The sequence below is a fragment of the Molothrus ater genome, chromosome 11 (assembly GCF_012460135.2).
Source record: "Molothrus ater isolate BHLD 08-10-18 breed brown headed cowbird chromosome 11, BPBGC_Mater_1.1, whole genome shotgun sequence".
NCBI classification, from domain to species: Eukaryota; Metazoa; Chordata; class Aves; order Passeriformes; family Icteridae; genus Molothrus; species Molothrus ater.
Window position 1 is genome coordinate 21,034,825 of NC_050488.2, and position 20,457 is coordinate 21,055,281.

At 51.3% G+C, this 20,457-nt stretch overlaps 1 protein-coding gene across 2 annotated transcripts in view; it reads right to left on the reverse strand.

Annotated features, from left to right (window-relative positions):
* The window catches only part of PLXND1 (plexin D1), a 68,484-nt gene that overhangs the window by 36,998 nt on the left and 11,029 nt on the right, over positions 1-20,457 (reverse strand). The window contains exons 2-11 of one of the 2 annotated variants that reach the window (XM_036390902.2): positions 13,870-14,046; positions 10,837-10,968; positions 9,041-9,141; positions 8,245-8,374; positions 7,519-7,693; positions 5,959-6,067; positions 5,012-5,114; positions 3,023-3,127; positions 1,135-1,224; positions 205-298 (exon numbers count right to left, since the gene is read on the reverse strand). In XM_036390902.2, coding sequence (XP_036246795.1) covers positions 205-298; positions 1,135-1,224; positions 3,023-3,127; positions 5,012-5,114; positions 5,959-6,067; positions 7,519-7,693; positions 8,245-8,374; positions 9,041-9,141; positions 10,837-10,968; positions 13,870-14,046 — 1,216 coding nt within the window. Of the gene's footprint in view, positions 1-204; positions 299-1,134; positions 1,225-3,022; positions 3,131-5,011; positions 5,115-5,958; positions 6,068-7,518; positions 7,694-8,244; positions 8,375-9,040; positions 9,142-10,836; positions 10,969-13,869; positions 14,047-20,457 lie in introns of both variants that reach the window. The other variant, XM_036390901.2, reaches the window with a different exon arrangement.

A 20,457-nucleotide genomic window follows, 5' to 3' on the forward strand; every position in this document is an offset into this window, starting at 1 on the left:
GTGTGGGTGCCAGTCTGGGCTCTGGGCTCACGTTCACGGGGGTGACTCTGGGTAAATACGCTTTTTGCATGTGCCTGAGAGAAGGAACTGCGCTGAGCCCACTGGAGCCATGGTTTCTCTCCTGCAGCCATAAACTCTGCCCAGGTTTGAGAGTCGTTCAAGCCAACCAGATGAGAGAAGCATAAACGTATTTTCAACTCAGACCTGTCATCATCTCTGGACTGTCGATAAATCTGTCTGGTTTGTCCTTCAGCTGGAGGTTCACTGGGAAGCGATGGCTTTTCTCTGATGTGTGGAGCTGTACACAAAAAGCAAACAAAACCTTATGAAATTCAGTAAAATAGGAGGTTACATACACATACACACACACCCCATAAATTGACCTTTCTTGTGAGGCTTCTTTGACCACTGCTCCTCCAGACACAAGAGTCTTATCCTTAGCAGAAGAAGTGGGACAGCTGTTTTGTTTTAATCATTTTGCTGAAGTCCCAGTAAAGGCCACCAGGACACAGTGCATATCGTGGTGAGCACAGAGCCCTGGGTTGCTGCTATTTTTAGCAGAAATGGACAGGAAAACGAGCAGCCTGGACTGTCTGCACATTCTCAGTGTGGGGCTGTGATACAGGTGATGTGATGGGAAAGTGCTCTTCTCCAGCTTCCACTTGCAATGTTCCTACTGGTGAAAGCCCAAATGTTTGCTGCATTTTGCAGGTGCAGTTTGCCCTCCAACAACCACACACTGCTTTCCAGTGAGCATCACAGCATTTTCTCAGGCCAGTTCCTTGTACAAAATAAAAGCTACAGAAATAGCAATCCTGAAAGGTGGCCAAATTTTTTGCCTGAACTAAACTCTTCCCATTTAGAAAGGTAAACAAGCAGCTCTTTCCCAAGCCCCAGGAAGGGCCAAAGCCACTGCACAGAGCTGGGAGCACAGCAGCAGTGACATGTGTGTGCCCTGCCAGCATCAGCGCATGCAGAGAGCCCAGAGGGGCAAATGCAGGAATGAGAGATGGAGGGAAGAGAGCAAGTGGTGTCCCACTGCCAGGTGGGAGGCTGGGGGTGAGACCCTGCCGCCCTCGGACCTGATCCTCAGCCTGGGGGAAGCCGGGCTGGCAGCCTCAGCCCTGGACTCACCAGCACGTGCACACACTCCACGGCAGAGGAGTTCACCCACCGGGCTTCAAACGTCCCGTCTGTCCCAAAATGGCACTCCAGAGCTGTCTCCTAGGAGAGGGAGACAAGGGCAGAATGGCTGCAACAACCATTTTGTGCAGTTCTCTGTCTGTCATTCCATTAGCAGGGTCCATGTCCCACTTTGATTCTGTCACTGGCACCTGAACTCTGCCCAAGTCAAACAGGAGATCAGTACCTGACACTAAAGGTGCAGACCAGGAGCTGTGCCTGGCCCACAGCACACTCAGACCAGATGTGCCTGGCTGGGCTCTTGTAACCCCAACAGCTCCTCTGGGCCGAGGTGTGCAGAACTCATGCTGCAGCACAGACTGAGAGCCAACATTGTCCCAGGCCACCTTGTCCAAACCAGCCCAAACCAGTCAGTGATTTGGGCCCAGAGTCACCTTCCTCCTCCTCCTCCCAACAACTACACTGAGCAAATCTGTAATTCCAACAAGGACCCAGTCAAGAACAGGTTGAAAGACAGACTTCTGTGCTGTTTTCCTGATAACACAAGGATGATATCCTGCACCAAATTATTGCCATGCCTGCATCCTGCAGGAAAAAATCCTATCTCCAAGCAGTTGATGCTCCACCACTACTGAGGTCTAACTACCCTTTGAAAACTGGCAGATCTGATAAAAGACATGGAAGGAAGCAGCAGGCTCCTGGCAGGCAGCTGCTGGCTCAGCAAACACACAGGCAGAATCTTGCCCAGTGCATCACCTGTGCCCAAGCAGCTCTGGCTCTGCAGGCTGCCCCTAGCCCCGGCCTCGTGCCCCTGCAGTGCCCCTGCTGCAGCAAAGGGGCTGGGGCACACGTCTCTGAGGCTCCCAGCAGCACTTGTGAGTTCCTCCAGAGGGGGGAGGAGAAGAAATCCTCCCCGGCAGCCTGGGACAATGAGCAGAAGGTGATGGAAGGAAGTCAGGCTGCCAGAGCCTCTCCTGCTGCCCCTTTCCTGCTGACTCCATTTCCTGTGGGTTCCATGCACTATTGCTTCCTCCTCAGCCACCTCCAGCATCCAGACAGGAAGAAGGATTTCTCACCCTGTTTTGCTGATTGCAGAGGTCACAGCCTCCTTCCTGGAGGCTGGAGCTGTGCAGGAAAAGGCCACCCCATAGAGGCACGAGGGTCTGCTCTGCCCCTGTGCTGAGGGCAAGGAGGTATGGTGGGAGTGGCGTCTCCCCAGCCTCCAGCAGCACCCTCCAGCACACCAGAACAGCTCCACCAGCACTTCCAAAATTCTCCTCTGCTGACGAACAAGGAGCCACTTGGCTGCCCAGGATGCTGGAATCATCAGCAGTGGCAAAGGCAAACCTGGCCCCATGAGCCCTGTTGTTCTGAGCCGAAATTACTCAGGGCAGCTTTCTACAAACACCAGGGCTTACTCAAGCACTTTCCCAGTGCTCAGCCTCTTTGCCCCAAATTCCTCTGGTTCTGTCTGGCATGCAGCACATCTCCAAAGGCAACATTTGATGTCCACTCCTGCTTTTTGCTGTTAGAATTAGCATGTCAGAAAATTTCACAAAAAATACTTTTTCACATCAAACAAGCTCTGTAGTGATGTCCTGAAAGACATTTTCACACCAAATGAGCTCTGACAATCTGAAGTTAAACAATGCTTCCATGCTGTACTCAAACACTGTGGCTCAGACAGGGCTCCCTGCCCATCACTCAGAGCTGTGTCCTTGTTCCTCAGCACAGGCACTGGGGCCAGGCTGGATGTGGGGTTGGGAGAGCTGACACTGGCATGCTCTGTGGTGGAGCAAACACCCACAAGGGAACAGGGAGTTTTATTTCCCCCAAACACCTGTCCAAACCTTCCCAATGCCTTTAGGAACTCATTTACCTTAGCAAAAGTTGCATTGGCCAGTGAGATCATGATGTCCTGAGGTACACCCGTGGGCATTGGCTCCAAAGGGGCAGGTACTATTTGAGGACAGTCAATTTTCTTCTGCTAGGTACAAAAATAAGGAAAAAAAGGGATTAGGTGGGTGCGTGCTGAGCATCCTCAGCAACAAGAGAAGAGGAACCATCAAAGTCCTTGATAAGATTCATTTCACTGGGAAATGGGTACTGCCAGGTGCACAGTGACCGTGTACCTGCACCTCAGCTGTCGCTCTGGCCGTGACAGGGCCAGAATAACTCTGAAAGGAGGCACTGCCTCCTCCAACGGCAGATGCACCAGCGTGACCCTCTCCCAGCCGTGCCTGCACCCGCTGCCTTGCTCGCTCCTGGCAGCACCCGCAGGGTCTGTGCCCCAGGGTGTCCACCCTGCACGGCGGCGCTGCGGGGCACAGGCTGCGTGTGCACGGACAGAGGGGCGAGCAGCTGCAGGGCTTCAGTGAGGGGCTGCAGCCGTAGGGCAGCTGCAGTGAAAGGCTTAAGTGAAACTGAAAAATTATTTTGAAAGGTCATCTGTCTCCTTACTTTTGTTCTTGTTTTAAATTGATGTCTCAGACACTGGAGCTGACTCAGAATTCCAGTCTATGTGACAAACCCGTCCTGTTCTCTCATGAGACGTAAATCACACTGCGAAACTACAGCGAAAATGAAGCCAGATTGTGCATGGCCCCAGGGTACATCCAGAGTAATGCCTGTGACAGTGGAGCCATTGGGGTAAAAAGACAACACAATACTTGGTCCATTATGCAGAATCATTTGCGGCAAGCAAGATTTCCTCTCGCTTGCATTAAAGGTTATCCTGCTGTGGCTCCACTGATGCCAGTGTTGCTGCTGCTCCAAGGAGAGGCTGAGCCTGCCCTCCCCGTGCTGAGATGCCCGTTCAGACACATCCCTGCAGCTGGACACATCCCTGGGACCAGACATGCAGTGAGGGGGAGATTTCTCTCCTGCCCTCCCTAGACCGAGGTAGGGGTCAGAGAACTACCTGGAAGTGCGTGTTTGACTGTGGAAAAAATATTTCACTTCTGTCAGGACACTCATCTAACCAAGCATAGTTGGTGCTGCCTAAACAAGGAGATTAAATAACAGAGATGAACGTGATAAGGGAAGCAAAACAGCAAAGCAAACAACTGGAGAGAAATTTCAGTCCCAAGCCTCTTCCAAGGAAATAAAAAGAGTTAAAATAAAACCAGCACAGCTACAATTTCAAGCAAAACCTCCCCTGGCCTGGTGAGTCCTTGCATGTCACCAGAGCTGGCACAGCTTCCCAGAGAAATACACTTTAGAGGAATGATTAACTTGTCATCTTGCAGCCCCTTCTGCTGTTCACCAACCACCAGAAATAGAGCTTCTGGCTGACTATATCCTTCACATCTGGATCAGAGGAAACGGGCAGAATGTCCAAGATGCTGCGGATGGAGCTGGTAGGATGCAGCTTTCCCTGCAGAGCCGTGCTCAGGTGCAGCTGCACCAGCAATGGTTTGTTTACCAAAAGCTCCAACTGCATGATGAAAGCCCCGTGTTTCCAGGGCTACAGAGCACCTCTGCTGCTCACGAGATCAGCAGGAGGCACAGAGAGAAAACAAACATGCCCAAGCAGGTCAGCATCCAGCCCAACTGTACCTCTGGAGCAGGGGATCCAAGGAAGTTAGTCCTTTGCCAATCCAGGACTAAGCCAGGGCAGTCCCCAGGTGAGCCCACAGCCCTGATGTCAACCAGTGTCACTGCTGGAACTGACACCCCAAGTCCCAGGCAGGAGCAGCACACACAGCATGAGCACCCACTGCCCCAGCAGCCAGCGTGTGCCAGACCCCTGCAGGGCTCCCCAGGCTCTGGCACAGGACAGAACCCAGCAGGGCACAAGGCACAGCCAGCAGGTGCTGGCCACTGCTCGAGGGGGCTCGGAGCCCGAGCAGCACTGGGCAATGCTCACCTCCATCCGCAGAGCATCCTCACACTGCGAGTGGTTGGAGACACAGCTGTAGGAGGAGGGGCACCAGTGACACTTCCACCTGGCTGAGAGGCAGCTGGTGCACCTGAAATGGCAAAGGCAGGGTGAGGAAAGCAGACTACAGGTTGCTCAGAGGGGCCACACCTCAGCCCTGCAACCCATCTTCACTCTGTTCACCCTTTAATGGTGCCTAGAAAAGCCCATGGCAAGTGCTGGATTATCCTCTCCTCTCCCTGGCAGCTGGCAGGGAATGTGGCCAGAGCCCATCACCCCCAGGCATCCCTGGCCGGCCTCAGGCCACAGGAGACTGAGAGCCACCTTCCTCTGCTTAGCAAAAAATGTTTTTCCCCAAAAAAATGCTCTTTCCCTCATCTGTCTCTCTGAGGAGCCTGACTAAGCCTCTCCCTGCTGTTTACACAGACATGGGAGCGCTGCTGGGCCCTGTGGTCAGGTCCTGCTGCCACGCTCCTGAGAGGTGGATGGGTTTGGGTGTGTGCCACTAGAGCCCCCTCAAGCTGATGGGGGTATGTGACTTCCAGGGCTGGAAGGAGCCAGGGAGCATGACTCTCCCTTCCCCAGTGCCCACAGATTGCTGGGGAGGCCACCCCTGCTGCTGAAGGGTTAACAGAACAAGCTTTATATAAAAATATCATTTATGTTTAAAAGAAACCCAACATGTCCAGATGGCTTGAGGACCCTCCTCTGGCATCACATGTCCCACAATCCTGCCAAATCCTGCCCAGGCCCCCAGCTGCCTTCTCTCAGGAGCTGAGCTCCCCCATTAACCCCACAGAGCAGAACCCTCATCCAGGGTTTGTGCTGGCACCCTCCCAGCTTCAAAGTGCCCCACCAGTGTCACCCCCGTGCCACCCTCGCCCTGCCACCACCTGCCCACGGTGGCTCCCTGCCTGCACACCGGGGACACTTACGCTCTCTTGGGGTAAATGTTCCCAATCCTTTTGCAATCGTAGATGGTGAAATTGGCCCGGATTATGTTTTTGTTGTTCACCCGGAGAGAAGTTTCAACGACCACGTGGTCTGAGAAAATCAAGCCAAAGAATATTGGGTTGCAACAGCCCCTTGCTCACACTCACACTCAGCAGACAAGAGAGACCCTTGGGAAAACAAGGGCTATATATGATTTGTTTTCTCTAGGGCTTCCTCCGAGCTGCATGTCCGAACTTGGACCAGTCATCCTTTCTCCTTTGACATTCAGCTCTTCCCTCCTAAATCAGCACTTACATTACTCTCACAAAAAAGAACATGGTGGCTTTCAGCACAAAATTCCAGCATGTTATGCAAGTGTTAATTACCAGATTTAATTATTGTCTTCACATACAGTTGGTGCTAAACTATAATTTTTAAAATGTGGTAATTAAAACATGTTGGTTACCATGTTTTAAAATCCCGCTCACTTCCCCTGTGCCAACAAACCTGCAGAGAGGGGAAATCCCTTTTTTGGCTGCTCAACACACCATACTACCTTCCCTCCCCGCAGAATTGCCTATTTTTTTTTTTCATTGCAATTTTGCCATATAAGCACCAGAGAGAAGAAACAATGCCTCTTTCAGAATACAAACAATAAATCAGTGCACTGAATTCCAGAAATTCATTTGGACATTGCTGAAACCAACAATACAGAGCAGTTAAAGATCTCCCATTCTTTGGATAGTTTGGGAGGAAAGCAATGCAGCTTTACAAATGGGCCTAGGAAAAGTGGAATTTTCAAAAGGACTAGCTAATTCTCCCCTTACTGAAGTCAGCCATCTTCAACGGCACATTAACTCCAGGCTTGAAGGATGAGAACTTTACAAGCACTCAAGTCTGGACTAAAGCATCAAACCTCTCCAAAGGCACTGAGAGGGGCCACTGCATCACTAAGTGGCCAGTTCAGATCTGGTCAGCTCAGCCAGCAGCTCAGCTGGCTTCAGCCTCATCCGCAGGCACTCATCTCCTCTGGAGGCTGCTCCATGGAGCCTCGACAGGCATCCCCTTTGGCAAGCAGGGGACACTGGACACCTCTGGATGGCTTTTGATTGAAAAATGGGACTAAGGAGTTACTGAGCTCCTTTAGGTACCCACTCGCTCTTCCTCCAGAACTCTCCTGAAAGGCAGCGGGTGTTTTGGAGGGAAATTGAACAAAGCAATTGAAAATATCAATATAAAAAACTATTTTATTTGACCAGGGCTAGAACATTTTTGGCTTAGTACATACTAAATCTAAAGCAGAAGCTCAAACCAGATAAACTGGCATTTAAATTCTGATGTTTAAAACAAAAATTGATAGATTTGAAATACTATCAATTCATGTAAACATGGTGGAACTCCTACACTTCAGAGTCATATGCCCTGTAAAACAGACACAGCTTCGGGCTTTTCTTCCCTGTATGTCTTAACTGCACATACAACTGAAAAAATAAATAAAGCCTATTAAAAACTGTGTCCACAAAAGTGGTTAGAAGGAACACATCTTGTTTGCTTTTGCATACCTTGGTCATCAGGAAATGCTGGATATTTCTCGTGTGGAAGCAAACTGCAATAAATAAATTGGTTTACATAATCCCCAGCGACTCTGGCTACCGTGCGGATGCTGTTTCCATAGTCACATGAAATATTCGTTCCATTCAAGTTCGGGATAGTTCCATTTATTTGTATTATCAGGGCCTACATTAGACAAAAAAGTCAGCTATTATCACAGAAAATTATATTTAGAAATGGTCAACATTTTAGAAGCTTTTCAGAGGTAGGCAACTCCAAAACAAGCCCACAGACAGGCTCTGTCTTGAAACAAATAATATTTTGATAAAAAACCTTTAAAATATAATTAAAATACTTTTAAATAGCAACAGTACAAAACCAGGAAATGAGTTGACTCAGCTGTCTGCAGCTGATTGTGTTTGAAATTTTGCGACCCTCCCCTGTGTGTTTGGTGCAGCAGCTCTGGGTGGTTTTTGCCTGTAGGCCCAGCTCTGGGTGCTGTTTTCCTACAGACTTGGCATCCAGCTGGCTCAGGCTCCGGGGTGCAGCAGGTCACCCCGAGAGCCCTGGCCTGATGCAGCAGCATGCAGCAGAGCTCAGCATCCCCCTGACCACATCCAGGCCACGAGGAGCCGTGCTGCTCCACAGGAGGAGCAGGGGTGGTCACCCACCCTGGGAGCAGGCTGTGGCTCTATGGATCCTGCAGGGGATTGGTTTGGAAGTGGCAGCAAACGCACCGGGTTCTCTTTGTCAATATTGATCTCAGGCTCCAGGATGGTCATGGAAGGGCACTGCTGCACTCCTTCACTCACACTCGCCCAGAAGTTGGCCCCTGTGAAGTTGGTGCACTCATGCTGCAGAGAACACCTGCAACGAACAGAGGAACAGCTCATGGTTGATGAGTTTTAAAACACGTGATAAAAATGTTGAATTCCTTGTGAGGGAAGAGAAAATCTTGTGTCTGTATGTTTCTCCTTTATCCATGCAGCTAAGCCTTAACATTTGCTGCTATGGTTTAAGTGTCTGCTTGCCGTGATAACAACATGTACTCCCACAGCACCAGTGGAGCAGCAGGACTGAGGAAGGCAGGAAAAGCCCAGGCTGAACCCAAACTCAGGAGGAGAGAATGACATTTTGTCTGACATCTTCAGTTTGCAAATATGGAATCTAATTTTGAATATTCCCTTTTGCATGTGATTATCTTCTACTAATAGATGAGATCTGCAGGGGCAAATGGACTTTCACAGGGGGTGGGTTCTCCCAGTCCCATGGTTTGACACCTGCAAGAGATTCTTTGCACTGGCAGATGCCTGTGGCATGACAATGCAGCTATGGTGAAACCTTGGCTCTGAAGAGCATCCCAACCCTTTGGGCCAGATGCAACACTTTCTAACAGCAGGTATTTTGTAAGGAATGGACAAGGACTGCTGGTCGTGTGGCCGTGGGGAAAGGCAGAGGGCACCACAAACTCTTGCCCGGGCCGAGGGCCAAGGCCACGCTGAGCACACCTGGACAGGGCGGGGCTGGTCCTACCTGGTCTCCATGGTGCACCACCCGCAGTAGGCGTCGGCGGCGGCCAGGCACTCCGCGCACGTCGAGTACTGGCTGCAGGCAGCCACCTTCACCCGAGTCATCTGCACAACAACAGCACAGCTGCTCCCAGACGTGGCACAGCCCCACGGAACCCCCGCCCGGCCGGACGCAGCTGGACACAGGGACACCAGCGCCTCGGGCCGAGGCACCCTTCCCCTGGAGCAAGCTCACCCCGCACACCAGGAGCAATCCCTGGCGTGGCTTGGAAGCTGGAGTTGTGCCATGGCCACCTGGCATGGGGACGAGCCCAGGAAGCCACTTGCTGCCCACTGGGGGCCCCCAGAGCCTGTCCAAGCCAGGCCATGAGCCCCAAGACAGGAATGATGCCCTAGGGCTTGGGAAACCACAGGGTTTGCAGCCAGCTGAGCTGAGCTGGGCTAGGCTGGGCTGAGCTGCTCCTTTTCAGCTGGTGCCATGGCAGGAGCCATGTGAGACCAGGTTACAGAATGTGACACTGCACCTTTCAGAGGTGTCAGATGGACACAGCTTTACAGCTTCACCGTCTCTTGTGAAAAGCTCTCACCCAGACCTGCAGAAAGCTCCTCTCCAGACACAGCCCAGCACTCTCTGGCTGTTTACACAAAGATCAGAAACCAGCACCAGTCTAGAAACCTTGATTTGTGAAAAAAATTAAAGTACCTCTGGGGACTCACTTGGCAGCAGCAGTTGGAAGGGAAAGCATGTGTTAGTTTCTGCTCTCACCTCCTTTGATCTCTAAACATTTGGGAAGGAAACCTGACTGGTTTGGAACAGTGGGGACTGAAAATGTGAGGTGCCAAGGGCTCCCACCAGGCAAGCACAGTCCAGGCTGCAGGCTCCTTGGCCAGAGCCCCACTTCACTCACAGCACCTCACTGTTCCCCAGCCCTGCAGGGCTCAGCAACCCCACCCCAACCCTGTCAAGCTCCTGGGGAGCTTCCCAGGATGCTCTCTCCACCAAAGAGAAACTAACTCATCAGATTTATTGGAAAAGGAGCAGTCAGAGGAGGCACCACGAGCACCACACCAGTTGTTTGAGCAGCCTGAGTGGAGGGCACAGCCCAGCCAGGGGCTGAGATGAGCCACTCAGAGCCATCAGCTGAAGAGGCTTCCTGGGAGGGGTCTGTGAAACGATAATGACCAATCTGCAGGGAATTAGAGCTCGGAAAATACAAATGCAACATGTAACATTTGGGGTGGTGCATCTGTTTTGACAGATTAAAATGTAATTCAGGACAAACCCTCAGTGCCTGGAGCACTCAGCTCTCATCTTCCTACTCTGTTAACTTGATGGAGATGGGACCGCCTGTCTGTACCTGCTGCAGCTCTCCGGGTCTCTGCAGAGCCCTCCTGCCAAGCACTGAGCAGAAACCTCCCAGGGACCACTTCTGACACGCAGACTTTTGTCCCTAGGATCTCCTGAAAGCCTCCCTAAAGACCATGTACTGTCATTTTGGGGTTTCTGTACAGGAACAACCTTTGCTTATTTCTGTGCTTATTTCTGCACTCCTGTAAGTGCAATCTGTTTCAGTATCTTTCACTCTTCTTTTTACCTGACCACCACAAAGACCCGATAAGCTGGGCTGCATGGTGTTATTACCCAGCACAGGAGAATAGATAGGCACCTCTCCAGAAAGCCCAGTGACAGCCAAAGCTCTGAACATCTTGGCTCTCACCCCCTTTCTGCTCCCAGCTCTGAGCTAAATCAAATGCATGCTGTGCTCCAATAACTGGTTTGTTGAGGACTGAAGATCTCACCTGGTAAGAGGTCATCAGGTAGAGGTAAGTGGAATCAGAAGGGTCAAATTGCATGATGGGGTGGACAGGCTCTCCGTAAGCCACTGAAATGGATCTCCTGCTAATGACCTTCATCGTGCTGTCCAGGTTTATCTGTAGAGAGAAGAGGCCACTCACTGAGACCATTTTCAAACACTAAGGGCAGAAGATTATTTCTCCTTGGTTATAAATAAAAACCAGAGTGGTATTCAGTGGTGCCCCAAGCTGTCAAGCACTGTGAATCTCTGCACATTTTGCAGGCTGCACACACAGAGCTTTCCTGGAAAGTCATGGAAAGTCAGCTCTGTGTCTCTGGGCAGGCATGGCACGGCCCAGAAAGCCCCAGCCCTGCTCAGGGGTGCAGGACCCTCACTGTCCCTGGTCCCTCTGGAAGGTGACTGATTGGAGGCTCTACCCCTGCACAGCTTCATCCAACAGGCACAGCAGCGTTTGTGTTACCCTCACCCAAGTGGCACCAGCCTTCAGGCCTCATCACATACACACTCACATTCTGTACAGGGAACATCGAGTTCCCAAAACTTAATGAAAAACAGCGAAAATCAGCAACAGGGCTGTACAGCATGGCATCTCCTGCTCCCTGCATATTTGAAAAATAAGTGTTGTCACTGCCAGCCAGAAGAAGCTTCTATCCCTGCTGACTCCAGAAGACCACGGCAGCTGCCACGAGAGCGCCAAGTCCTACCTTGCCTCATGAATCACCAGCCGAAGTGCTGGCAGTGATGGAGGAGGCTGCACAGCATCAGCCTGCCTTTCAGTTCTCTGAATGTCTTGGCATTTGACTTGAAAATTCAGTAAATTAAATGTGGCATTGCTGAGAGGAAATAACAATGGGGCTACACAATTTCTCGTGACAGTCACTTTTCAGCTTAAAACAGAAAGGGAGTGAAGAAAATTCTGGCCTTCTTACTAGCAAGGGAAGGCAATATTGTAATGACCAAGTGTGCCTCTGTTGTCTAAATGTGGATTAATTAATTAACATAGGTTAATTAATTCTTACACTAGAGCAGCACTGACACACCCCAGTATGACAGCACAGGCTCAGGCTTCTCTCTGCTAAGAAACATAGCACAGAGAGCTATGCAGAAAAAGGGTACTATTGCTTTGTCCATTTTAAAAGCTGGCTAGCCAGAAGCTAAATTATTTCCCTGGTATCACCCAAGAAGTCCATGAACTGAGCCCTGACATTCCCCACTGCATCCTCTCTCCCTCGCTGCTGAGATGGGCTCCACGTGGCTGTTTACAGGCACCTGTGTCTGGCTCCCTCTGCCTCCTGGGCATGTTCACCCTACATCCTCTTCACACAGGCAATTTCCCTGGATTCCAGGGGGCTGCAGGCTCTGGGGAGAGCTCCCACAGCAGCACAGAGGGGTAGTGACTGCTGGTCCTGGTGCAGCAGGGGAGCAGCTGGGGTGGCTGGAGCACACAGACTGCCCTGGGTGCTGGTGGGAGCAGAGCACGTCCTGGGTAACACCAGGACTCATCTGCTTGCACACTGCACTTCCACACCTGCACACATCAGGAGAGAGCCCTCCTTCTCACCATTGCCCTTGAGGGCACTGCCCCCTGGCACGGCTGCGCTGCCCAAGCACTGCTGACCCTCTCATGATGGCCAGATTGGTCCTCACCAAATGCCTGTCTGCAGCCAGAACTGCATTAATTCGCCATACATGTCCCTGGTAGCCCTAACTGCTGCTGGCAGGAGCTGGGCAAGCACTATTTCTGCCCCTCTGCTGTCTTTTCTCAGGCCACAAATCTGAATGATTTCCTCACGCAAAGTACCTTGCGTCCCGTGCCAAAAAGCAAGGAGCCCCAAAGGTAGAAGGGCTTCTGGTTATGCAGCTGTGTTGTGGAATTAGATTACAGCTATCTGAGCAAATTATCCCAGCACAGGGTAGCCAGGAGCCTCTCCCTAATGGAGGCACTGCAGATAAGGCTGGTCTCTCGGAGATGATAATGGAGCAGAGCTGTTAATGCCGTGTGAACAGGCTGCTCTGCGTGTGGCATGTGCCCCCCAGCCTGCTGCGCCTGGCCCAACGCCAGCTCCCTCCCACCCTCACAAATTACCTGCCCCTGGGGGCAAAAATCAAAGCAGGGAGCCTCTTTGTGATTGTGATCGTTCCCACATTTCTGCCGGGAGCACCGAGATGCAAGGGAAAAAACTGGGTAAGTTTTCTTCTATCCAAGTATTTTGATCCAGTATTCCACATTATGCATCAGTCTCCCCAGGCAGAGATAAAGCAGGTATCAGCTGTCTCTGCTCCAGGCCTTTTCCCCCTCTTCTCTATGGACTTTTGATACTGGCAGTTTACCAGACTTGCTGTGGCTGCCTGGAATCAAAACTTTCTCTGGCAAACTTCAAGCACTAAGGTTACTGAGAGCTTGGCCTTGTGTCCTGGCTGCAGAGCTGGGGCATTGCATCACCCTGCATCACCTCTTACATGTTATTTAGAACAGACTCCACCACGGGTTCACACCTGCTTTGGATTCAGCTGTGAAGAAGAATCTCTTTGTGATTCCCCTGTCTACATGGAGTCTTCAAAAGCCAGCACCTCAGAGGGAGAATTTATTAGAAGAGCTTTCAATAATTTTAATAATTTCAAGAATTAAATAATAACAAAACATTGTAATTAAAATTATATTATGTTGCATATATAATCGTATTGTTTTAAAATTATATTAATATAATTAATAAAATAGTTTAATAAAATTAATTTATAATTCAATGCTGCACAATAGCATTTTCAGCTTAGGGTTTATCAAAAACATCCCGCTCACATGGCAGCCCTGAGCAGTGATTATCAGCCACCAGTCATCAGGCAGCGTGTATCACTGTCCAGGCTATGGCAATACCCAATGACTTCTTCATTGCCTGAAGGAAGGAGACAACAGATGTCCCCCTCTGGGCAGACCAGGGGGTGCTGGAAGGGGGAGCCCCGACACCCACCCTGTCCCCAGCTGTGCTGCCCCACGCTGCTGCTGCCGGGCCCCACTTGCCTTCAGGAGTCCTCCGCTCGCCGTGCCCAGGAACACAACCGTGTAGTTGTTGACACTGGCCACCGCCACGGCGGTCAGGCCGCTGTAGGTGAAGATGGGGGTGGCTGTGACCGGGTTCAGGATGGCCAGCGGGTGCTGGAGGTGTGCGGCTCCACAGTCCAGCTGCTCCGGCTGCAGCTGGGGAGAGACACAGACATCAACAGGCTGCACAAACATCGGCGTGCTCCCTTGCCAGCCCCTCAGCAGCACTGGGACAGACTGCTCAGAGCCCTCTCTGCCTTCCTAGAGCCCTCACTGCTGAGCCATGCCACAGGAAAATGCAGCTGGCCCTGGCTGCTGAGCTGACCCACAAGGGCTGGCACAGGGGGCACGAGGCTGACAGCAGGGCTCCCACATCCATTCACTGCCAGGGGCCAAGGCAAAGGCAGTGGTTAAGGACTTGACCTGTGTCTATGAACCTGTCATTGACCTGTGTCTATGAACAGGCATTTGACTTGTTTGGCCGAAAGCAAGACAACAGACTTGACTCTCCTGTGCTAAATTAATTAGTGCATTTGCTGCATGACAGCAGCATTTGCAAGTGGAACTGCAAATATTCCTACTACCCTGCCAAGATGCACCCAAGATTTATGACCCCTCACTCCAAATCCTCTGAGATTCTCATGTAATTTCTGCTCAGACAACTTGGATGGATTCAACAGTGCCTGAACATCACAACAGCCTCACTGCCAACGATTCACCTGCAGTCACTCCTGCAGCAGCTTTTCTGAGCTGCAGCAGGTGCAGCTGGAGCCCTTCAAATGATGAGCATGTTTCAAGGGCCATTACCACATCATCCACAGTGTGACCCCAGGTTTAGCCCAGAGGATGCTGTGACCCCACTGTCACACTCCTTGGCAGGGCTGGCATTCCAGCAGCAGCAGGTACCCACAGGTACCCACCATCCAAGCCCCAGTTGTGGGAAGTGCCTGTACAAAATTCCAGCAAGAAATGCCTGCAAGGTCGCAGCCCACACCCCAAGGACAAAGCACATTTGTGCCTTTCTGAATCCAGTCATAAGGCAGATAGCACTGCCACAGAAGCTGACAGAATTCTGAATTTAAGCAGAATAAACACAGGGATTTGAGGCTGTATCTGTCAGAGAATGGGAATGCAGTTTCCACCAGGCAGAAGGTGACCACCAGCCTGTTCAGCACAGTCCTTCCTCCCTGGACTACACCAGGGCCTGGATACTAATTCCCAAGTCATCATCACTATTTCATTAATAGAACCAGGCTAAAGCTTCAGCTCCTCCTCTCTCCAGACACTTCAGAAGATTAAGCAAATATTTAGGCTTTGCAACAGGAGGGTGAGGCTAGGCAAGGTCTCTCTGCAGGGTCATCCCACTTTGGTGTGCAACTCTTGCCTCGTGCCCACCTGCCCCCAAGCCACCACCGTGTCTTGGGTTGGTGCCACACCACAGCAACACGTTGCTGAGGAGAAGTGGGGAAGAAACATGCTAAAACCCAAAGGGAATGCAAGGTGATGGGGCTTTGCACGCATAAGCAAGGGATGGTGCCCCTGCACCAGCAAAAGAAACAAAGCCCCAGACAGACACCCACAGGGGGTCAGTGACCTCCCTGTCACGGCCACAACTGGTCCAGGGAGCAGTGAGCATGGGGACTGCAGGCCATGGCACTGCCCACTCCTCCTCCTTGCATGCAGAGGACAGCAGCAGACCTCGCCAGGAGCTGTGGGTGCCAGCCAGCCCTTGGTGTGTTGCAGCAGCTGGTCAGCAAACACTTGGGCTACCCAGCAGAGCAGTCACACCCCACAGCAGCCTCTGCCAAGAGCACGCACCCCTGACCACAGGGATCCTGCTGCTGCAGACACAGCCAGCGCTCATATCCCTGCTGCTGGGCCAGCACAGCCACAGTGCCACCAGAGACAGGCTGGGTCTTCTCCAAAAACCACCCTGGCCTTGGTCCCCTGGGCCCCCCCGAGCCCGTGGCCACCGCTGGCTGCGCCAGGCACGGAGTGACAAAAGCCTGATGTGAAAAACTTCCTCTGCTCAGACGAGTGCCAAATGGGGCAGCACATTCAAAGCTGTACCTCTGCTCTTAGGGGACCAAGACTCAAGGATCAAGTTTGTGGATGCAATGCTAAATGCATTCTGCAGTTTTACTGCATCTCATTCTAGTAAAAAGTAAAATCACAGCCCAAATTCTTAAATGTGTATGTTTTCTCTGTAACTGAGCAACACAACTTTTTTGATTCTATACAGAGGACATGGCAAGCCATTCATGTTTCTGATTTAATGATTCCTTCCCTTCACAAACAGCTATTTAGAAACTCACTTGGGGTTATTTACTTGTCTTAGGGATGGTTATCTCTACCTCTTCTTCATTATGCTTTAAGAATATCACCACCTGAAGCTTACAAGGCTCTTTCCTGCAGGGAAACTGAGGCATAAAGGCATCTCCGGCCACCTGGGACCTCAAGGGATGCTCAGCACCTCCTCTCTATGGCAGCTGCACAGGAGCTGGGACCAGCATCACAGCCTGCCAGCCTGAAAGACTTGGCCCTTCCTTCTCCCAGGTGGCCAAAATCACGGGAAGTCCCTTATCTGCAGCGCCTGCCTGCTTATAAATCATGTATTTCAGAGCTCATATCAGTGCAAAGTGTTTTCCATAGTAAACAGGATGTAACTATTCTAACCCAGGCCGAGCTTTATTTTGGCTGCACACATCCTTCCTCTGAAACACCTTTCTTCAAATGACATCAGATCTTCCAACAAACGGATGGGTAGGAGACATATGGTATTTCCCTCTCCCGGGTCCAAAGAAGGGATGACATGCTGTGCTGCTGCTACCCATACCCCACAGCACCAAGAGGACAGCTAACTCCATCATGTTTCCAGTAAACAGGATACAGCCAAGTCACATCCTTCTGCAGGCACCCGGCAGTCACCACAGCTGGGGAGTTGCACTGGATGAACGGAATAGAAGGCCATCCACAAGTGGAAGGGTTAAATCTCACTCTTTCTTAAATCAAGCAGCCCTATCCTGAAGTGGGAAAAGAGCAAAGGCTAAGTTTTCTTCCAAAACCAATCTCTTTCTATAATCTGCATTTTAAAACTCCCCGTGGGCATTTACTGTATTGCCTCTATTTTTCTTTGACACGCTCTGGGTACTCAGTAACTCACAGAACTGTGGGCTGATTCCAGATCAAAACCTCCTGCCCACAAGACTCTGCCCCTCTGTCGCTGATGAGGAGCTCTTGGGCGAAGCTGGGGACTGCCACAGGCAGCACCAGCTGAGCAGCTCTGCCCTGCCAGGACAGGGGAACACGCTGCTGTGCCCCTGCACACTGCAATTTGTGCTGTTGCTGCAAAGCTTCACAAGTGATGCAAATGAATTCAAATCAAGGGGCCACAGCTAAGAGGATGGTTACTCAGATTAACCCCTGAGTGCAATTGCAGAAACAAAATGGGACAGAGATAAAAGATTTCCAGCCACATCAGAGCTCAAGAGTTCAGCTGTCTTCACAGAGTGAGTTCAGTTCTTTATCCCAGGCCTATAAGGAGCATAAAAAGCGATTTCCCAGAATTTCCATTACAGCTCCCCAGCCCTGGGCATGCAGGATGTCCCTTCGGGAAGGAAGTCTGTTGGAAACAGAAGGAGGAAGAGGAGTGGTGAGGCAGCTCTCAGGAAAACCATGAAATGCGCTGATTTCTGCATCCTGTGTTTGTGACCTTAAAAATAGTTCCCAAGCAAAGCTGGAGCTAATTTGTGCCTCAGAAGCTGCGGCGCAAGGGAAGCCCAGAGCCCCTGCCCTCCACGAGGCCATGCTGGCTGGCTGCAGCAGCTCCAGAGCTCCGGAGCAAGGAGGGGAGCCCGGCCCCTCTCTGACTTCGTATCTGAGAGGATTAAAGTGTTGGCTTCCAGCGTGCCTGGAGTCCTGGGAAAATGACACAGCCAGCATCGGATAATCCGCTCCAAACTTGTTGATTTGTGGGACTTAGCCATCATCTTCATAGGCTCAAAATTTGGCAGCTGCTCCCACACAACTGACATTTTCAGGCCATTAAAGGCTGTGATAAAAGGGCTCTAGTTTTATCTCTTGCCTTCCTTAACATAAACCATTAGGCTTTTATTAACATTTAGGTATGACTCAGGGAAATTTCTGACTGCAGAGCGAATATTCAGAATAATTAGGATACTGTCTGAAGAGAATAGCAGGACACAGACTTGCACTGAACAGTAGCGACAGGCTAAAAACCAGTGGGGAAACACTGCATAGGAGAATGGACACGGCCAGTGATGCCAAGCCAGCCTGGCTGCATCATGCTAAGGGAGAGTACAAGCCCTGCTCTGTGTCGGGCAGAGCCCAGACCAAGCACACAGCCCCAGCATTCTCCCCGGAGCTCCCCCGGCCCCCAGCAGTTTGTACGCACAATCACTCGTTTATCTGCTGCAGTGTCGCAACCAGACCTGTCAAAACCAGGCTTTTTGGGATGCCTGGAGGAAAATGTCATCCTCAGAAGAGGACTCCACTGTTGAGGCACTTGAGATGTAAGCAGTCTCCAGCTGCTCAAGGGCAGGCATTAGCACAGAGCTCCTCAGACTTCCCATCATATTTTTTTAGGCAACAGGAGGCAAATCAATGTGCACTTGTGGCCAGTCAAGGCACTCAGGCTGAGAATCTCTGGCAAAATGAATCTAGAGAACTTTTTTCTCGAGAATTACCAAGAGTACAGTATCCATGCAGCACAGCAGACACTCTCAAAAAACCAAAAAAAAGGCTTAAAGTGAGACTTGCACTCTGCTTTCAGTGTTTGCTAAGACAAGTTCCTCAAGCAAGAAGTGGGAGTTTGGCTGTGTTTTGCCAATGCCAGCCCTGGGCTAGGGTACTTTGTGAGTCACTAATGTGACACCAGTAAAGGTCTATCCCAACACCCCTCTGCTCCCAGCAGCCACCTAGACCTTGTGCCTGCAGGGAGCTATCACTCTTAGAAAACTCATTCTTCCCTCTCTCTCCTCTTGACTCCAAGCTTTTCTTTCCTGCCAGCTCCTAAATTTCACTCTTGGCAGCCTCCCATGGGACTGTGGCTGAGGTAAGGAAGGGGACAGGGCACTGAGGACCGCTAGAAGGCAGGAGACAGCAAGCACAGGACTGATGGCTGGGAAAAGGCACAGCTGGGTCAGGCCAAAGCCCTGCGGCTCAGCAGCAGCAGCCACACTCACCTCCACCGCAGCCACAGACCTCAAACCAGCAGAGGTGTGAGACTGTGAGTGCTGGAAGAGGCACTCGGCATCCCAGATCATCTCAGAGGGCAAAACCCAAGCTCCATCTGCTGCTGTGGCAGTGGCAGCCCTGGGCAGACTGCACGTACACCCGCCCAGCTGCTGCCTGCAGAGCCCACCTCAGCAGGAGGACACAGAGACTGGGACAGCACCAGGGCTCTGCTGGCCTGCAGGCACAGCCACTCTGCTACAGTGAGGCCAAAGCCTGACAACGGCTTGAACAACCACAGGCCCCTCTTGCCATCCAACCATCTGCTGCCGTGAGTCTTCAGAGGCTCCGGCCTCGGCTCCAGCAGTGGCACCAAAGTTGGATGCCTGCAGCTGACAGTGTGATTCCCCTCTAAATCTCCTCTGCTCCCTCCTCCAGCCACAACTGGCCCAGCTCATGGCCATCATCACTCCATCAGCCCCAACCCTGTCATGCTGACCCCAACTGGAAAAGAAAGCTGAAGGCAATGTGCACAGGCAGACCTGCCCAGCTCTCCCCCAAAAGCCCTTCCCAGCCCTGGCAGCCCAGCATGGGTCCCCCTTCCTCGCTCCACACAAGCCCAGGGTCTGGCACCCACCAGGGCTTCCCCAGCAGGGCACTGAAACAGCAAGCACAACAGCATGGGGAGCTGCTCAAAGTGGAGAAACATGAAAGAGAAGCACTTTTTAAACTAAAATTGCACATCCTTCATGCCACCAGGAAGACTGGTCAAGCTTATTATGTTAGCCTTCATCCTGCATTAAATACAATACTTGAGATTATACAATCAAATCCACCAGGAATGGGCAAGCAGAGGGATTAACAAACAGGCTCCAGAGGGGTTGTCACAGTCAGAACAGCACGTGTTTGAGCAGCAAGAGCTTGTATGTCCTTTAAATTCACCCCTCTTGGAAACTCAGCTCCTCTTCCCACTCCCTGGGGACAAGGGGCTGAGCAGATCAGCGTGCCTCATCTCAAGGACACCCACTTCTGCCCAGAAGCCCAAGAGACACCTCCCCCACTGAAACTGCTCAGAGTAAGACACTTGGTTTATTTAGGCTGCACTTTCTGAGCTGTGCTTTTCCTGTTACCCCTCCACCACTCAACCTGTGTTTCTCATTTACGTTAAGCTTCGGCCTCAGTAACCAACCTCAGACCATTCAAACTCTCTTCCACAGGGAAGAGTCCCTGATGAACCATGAGTTTGGCTCCTCAATCTTTGGTCGTTACTATTTTATTATTGCTAGACTAACACTTAGCACTTCACATGCTCAAAGTGCTCTGAAGGCATATCTGTGCAAGTCAGGGCTGAAAAAAGCATCCATTAAAGTAACA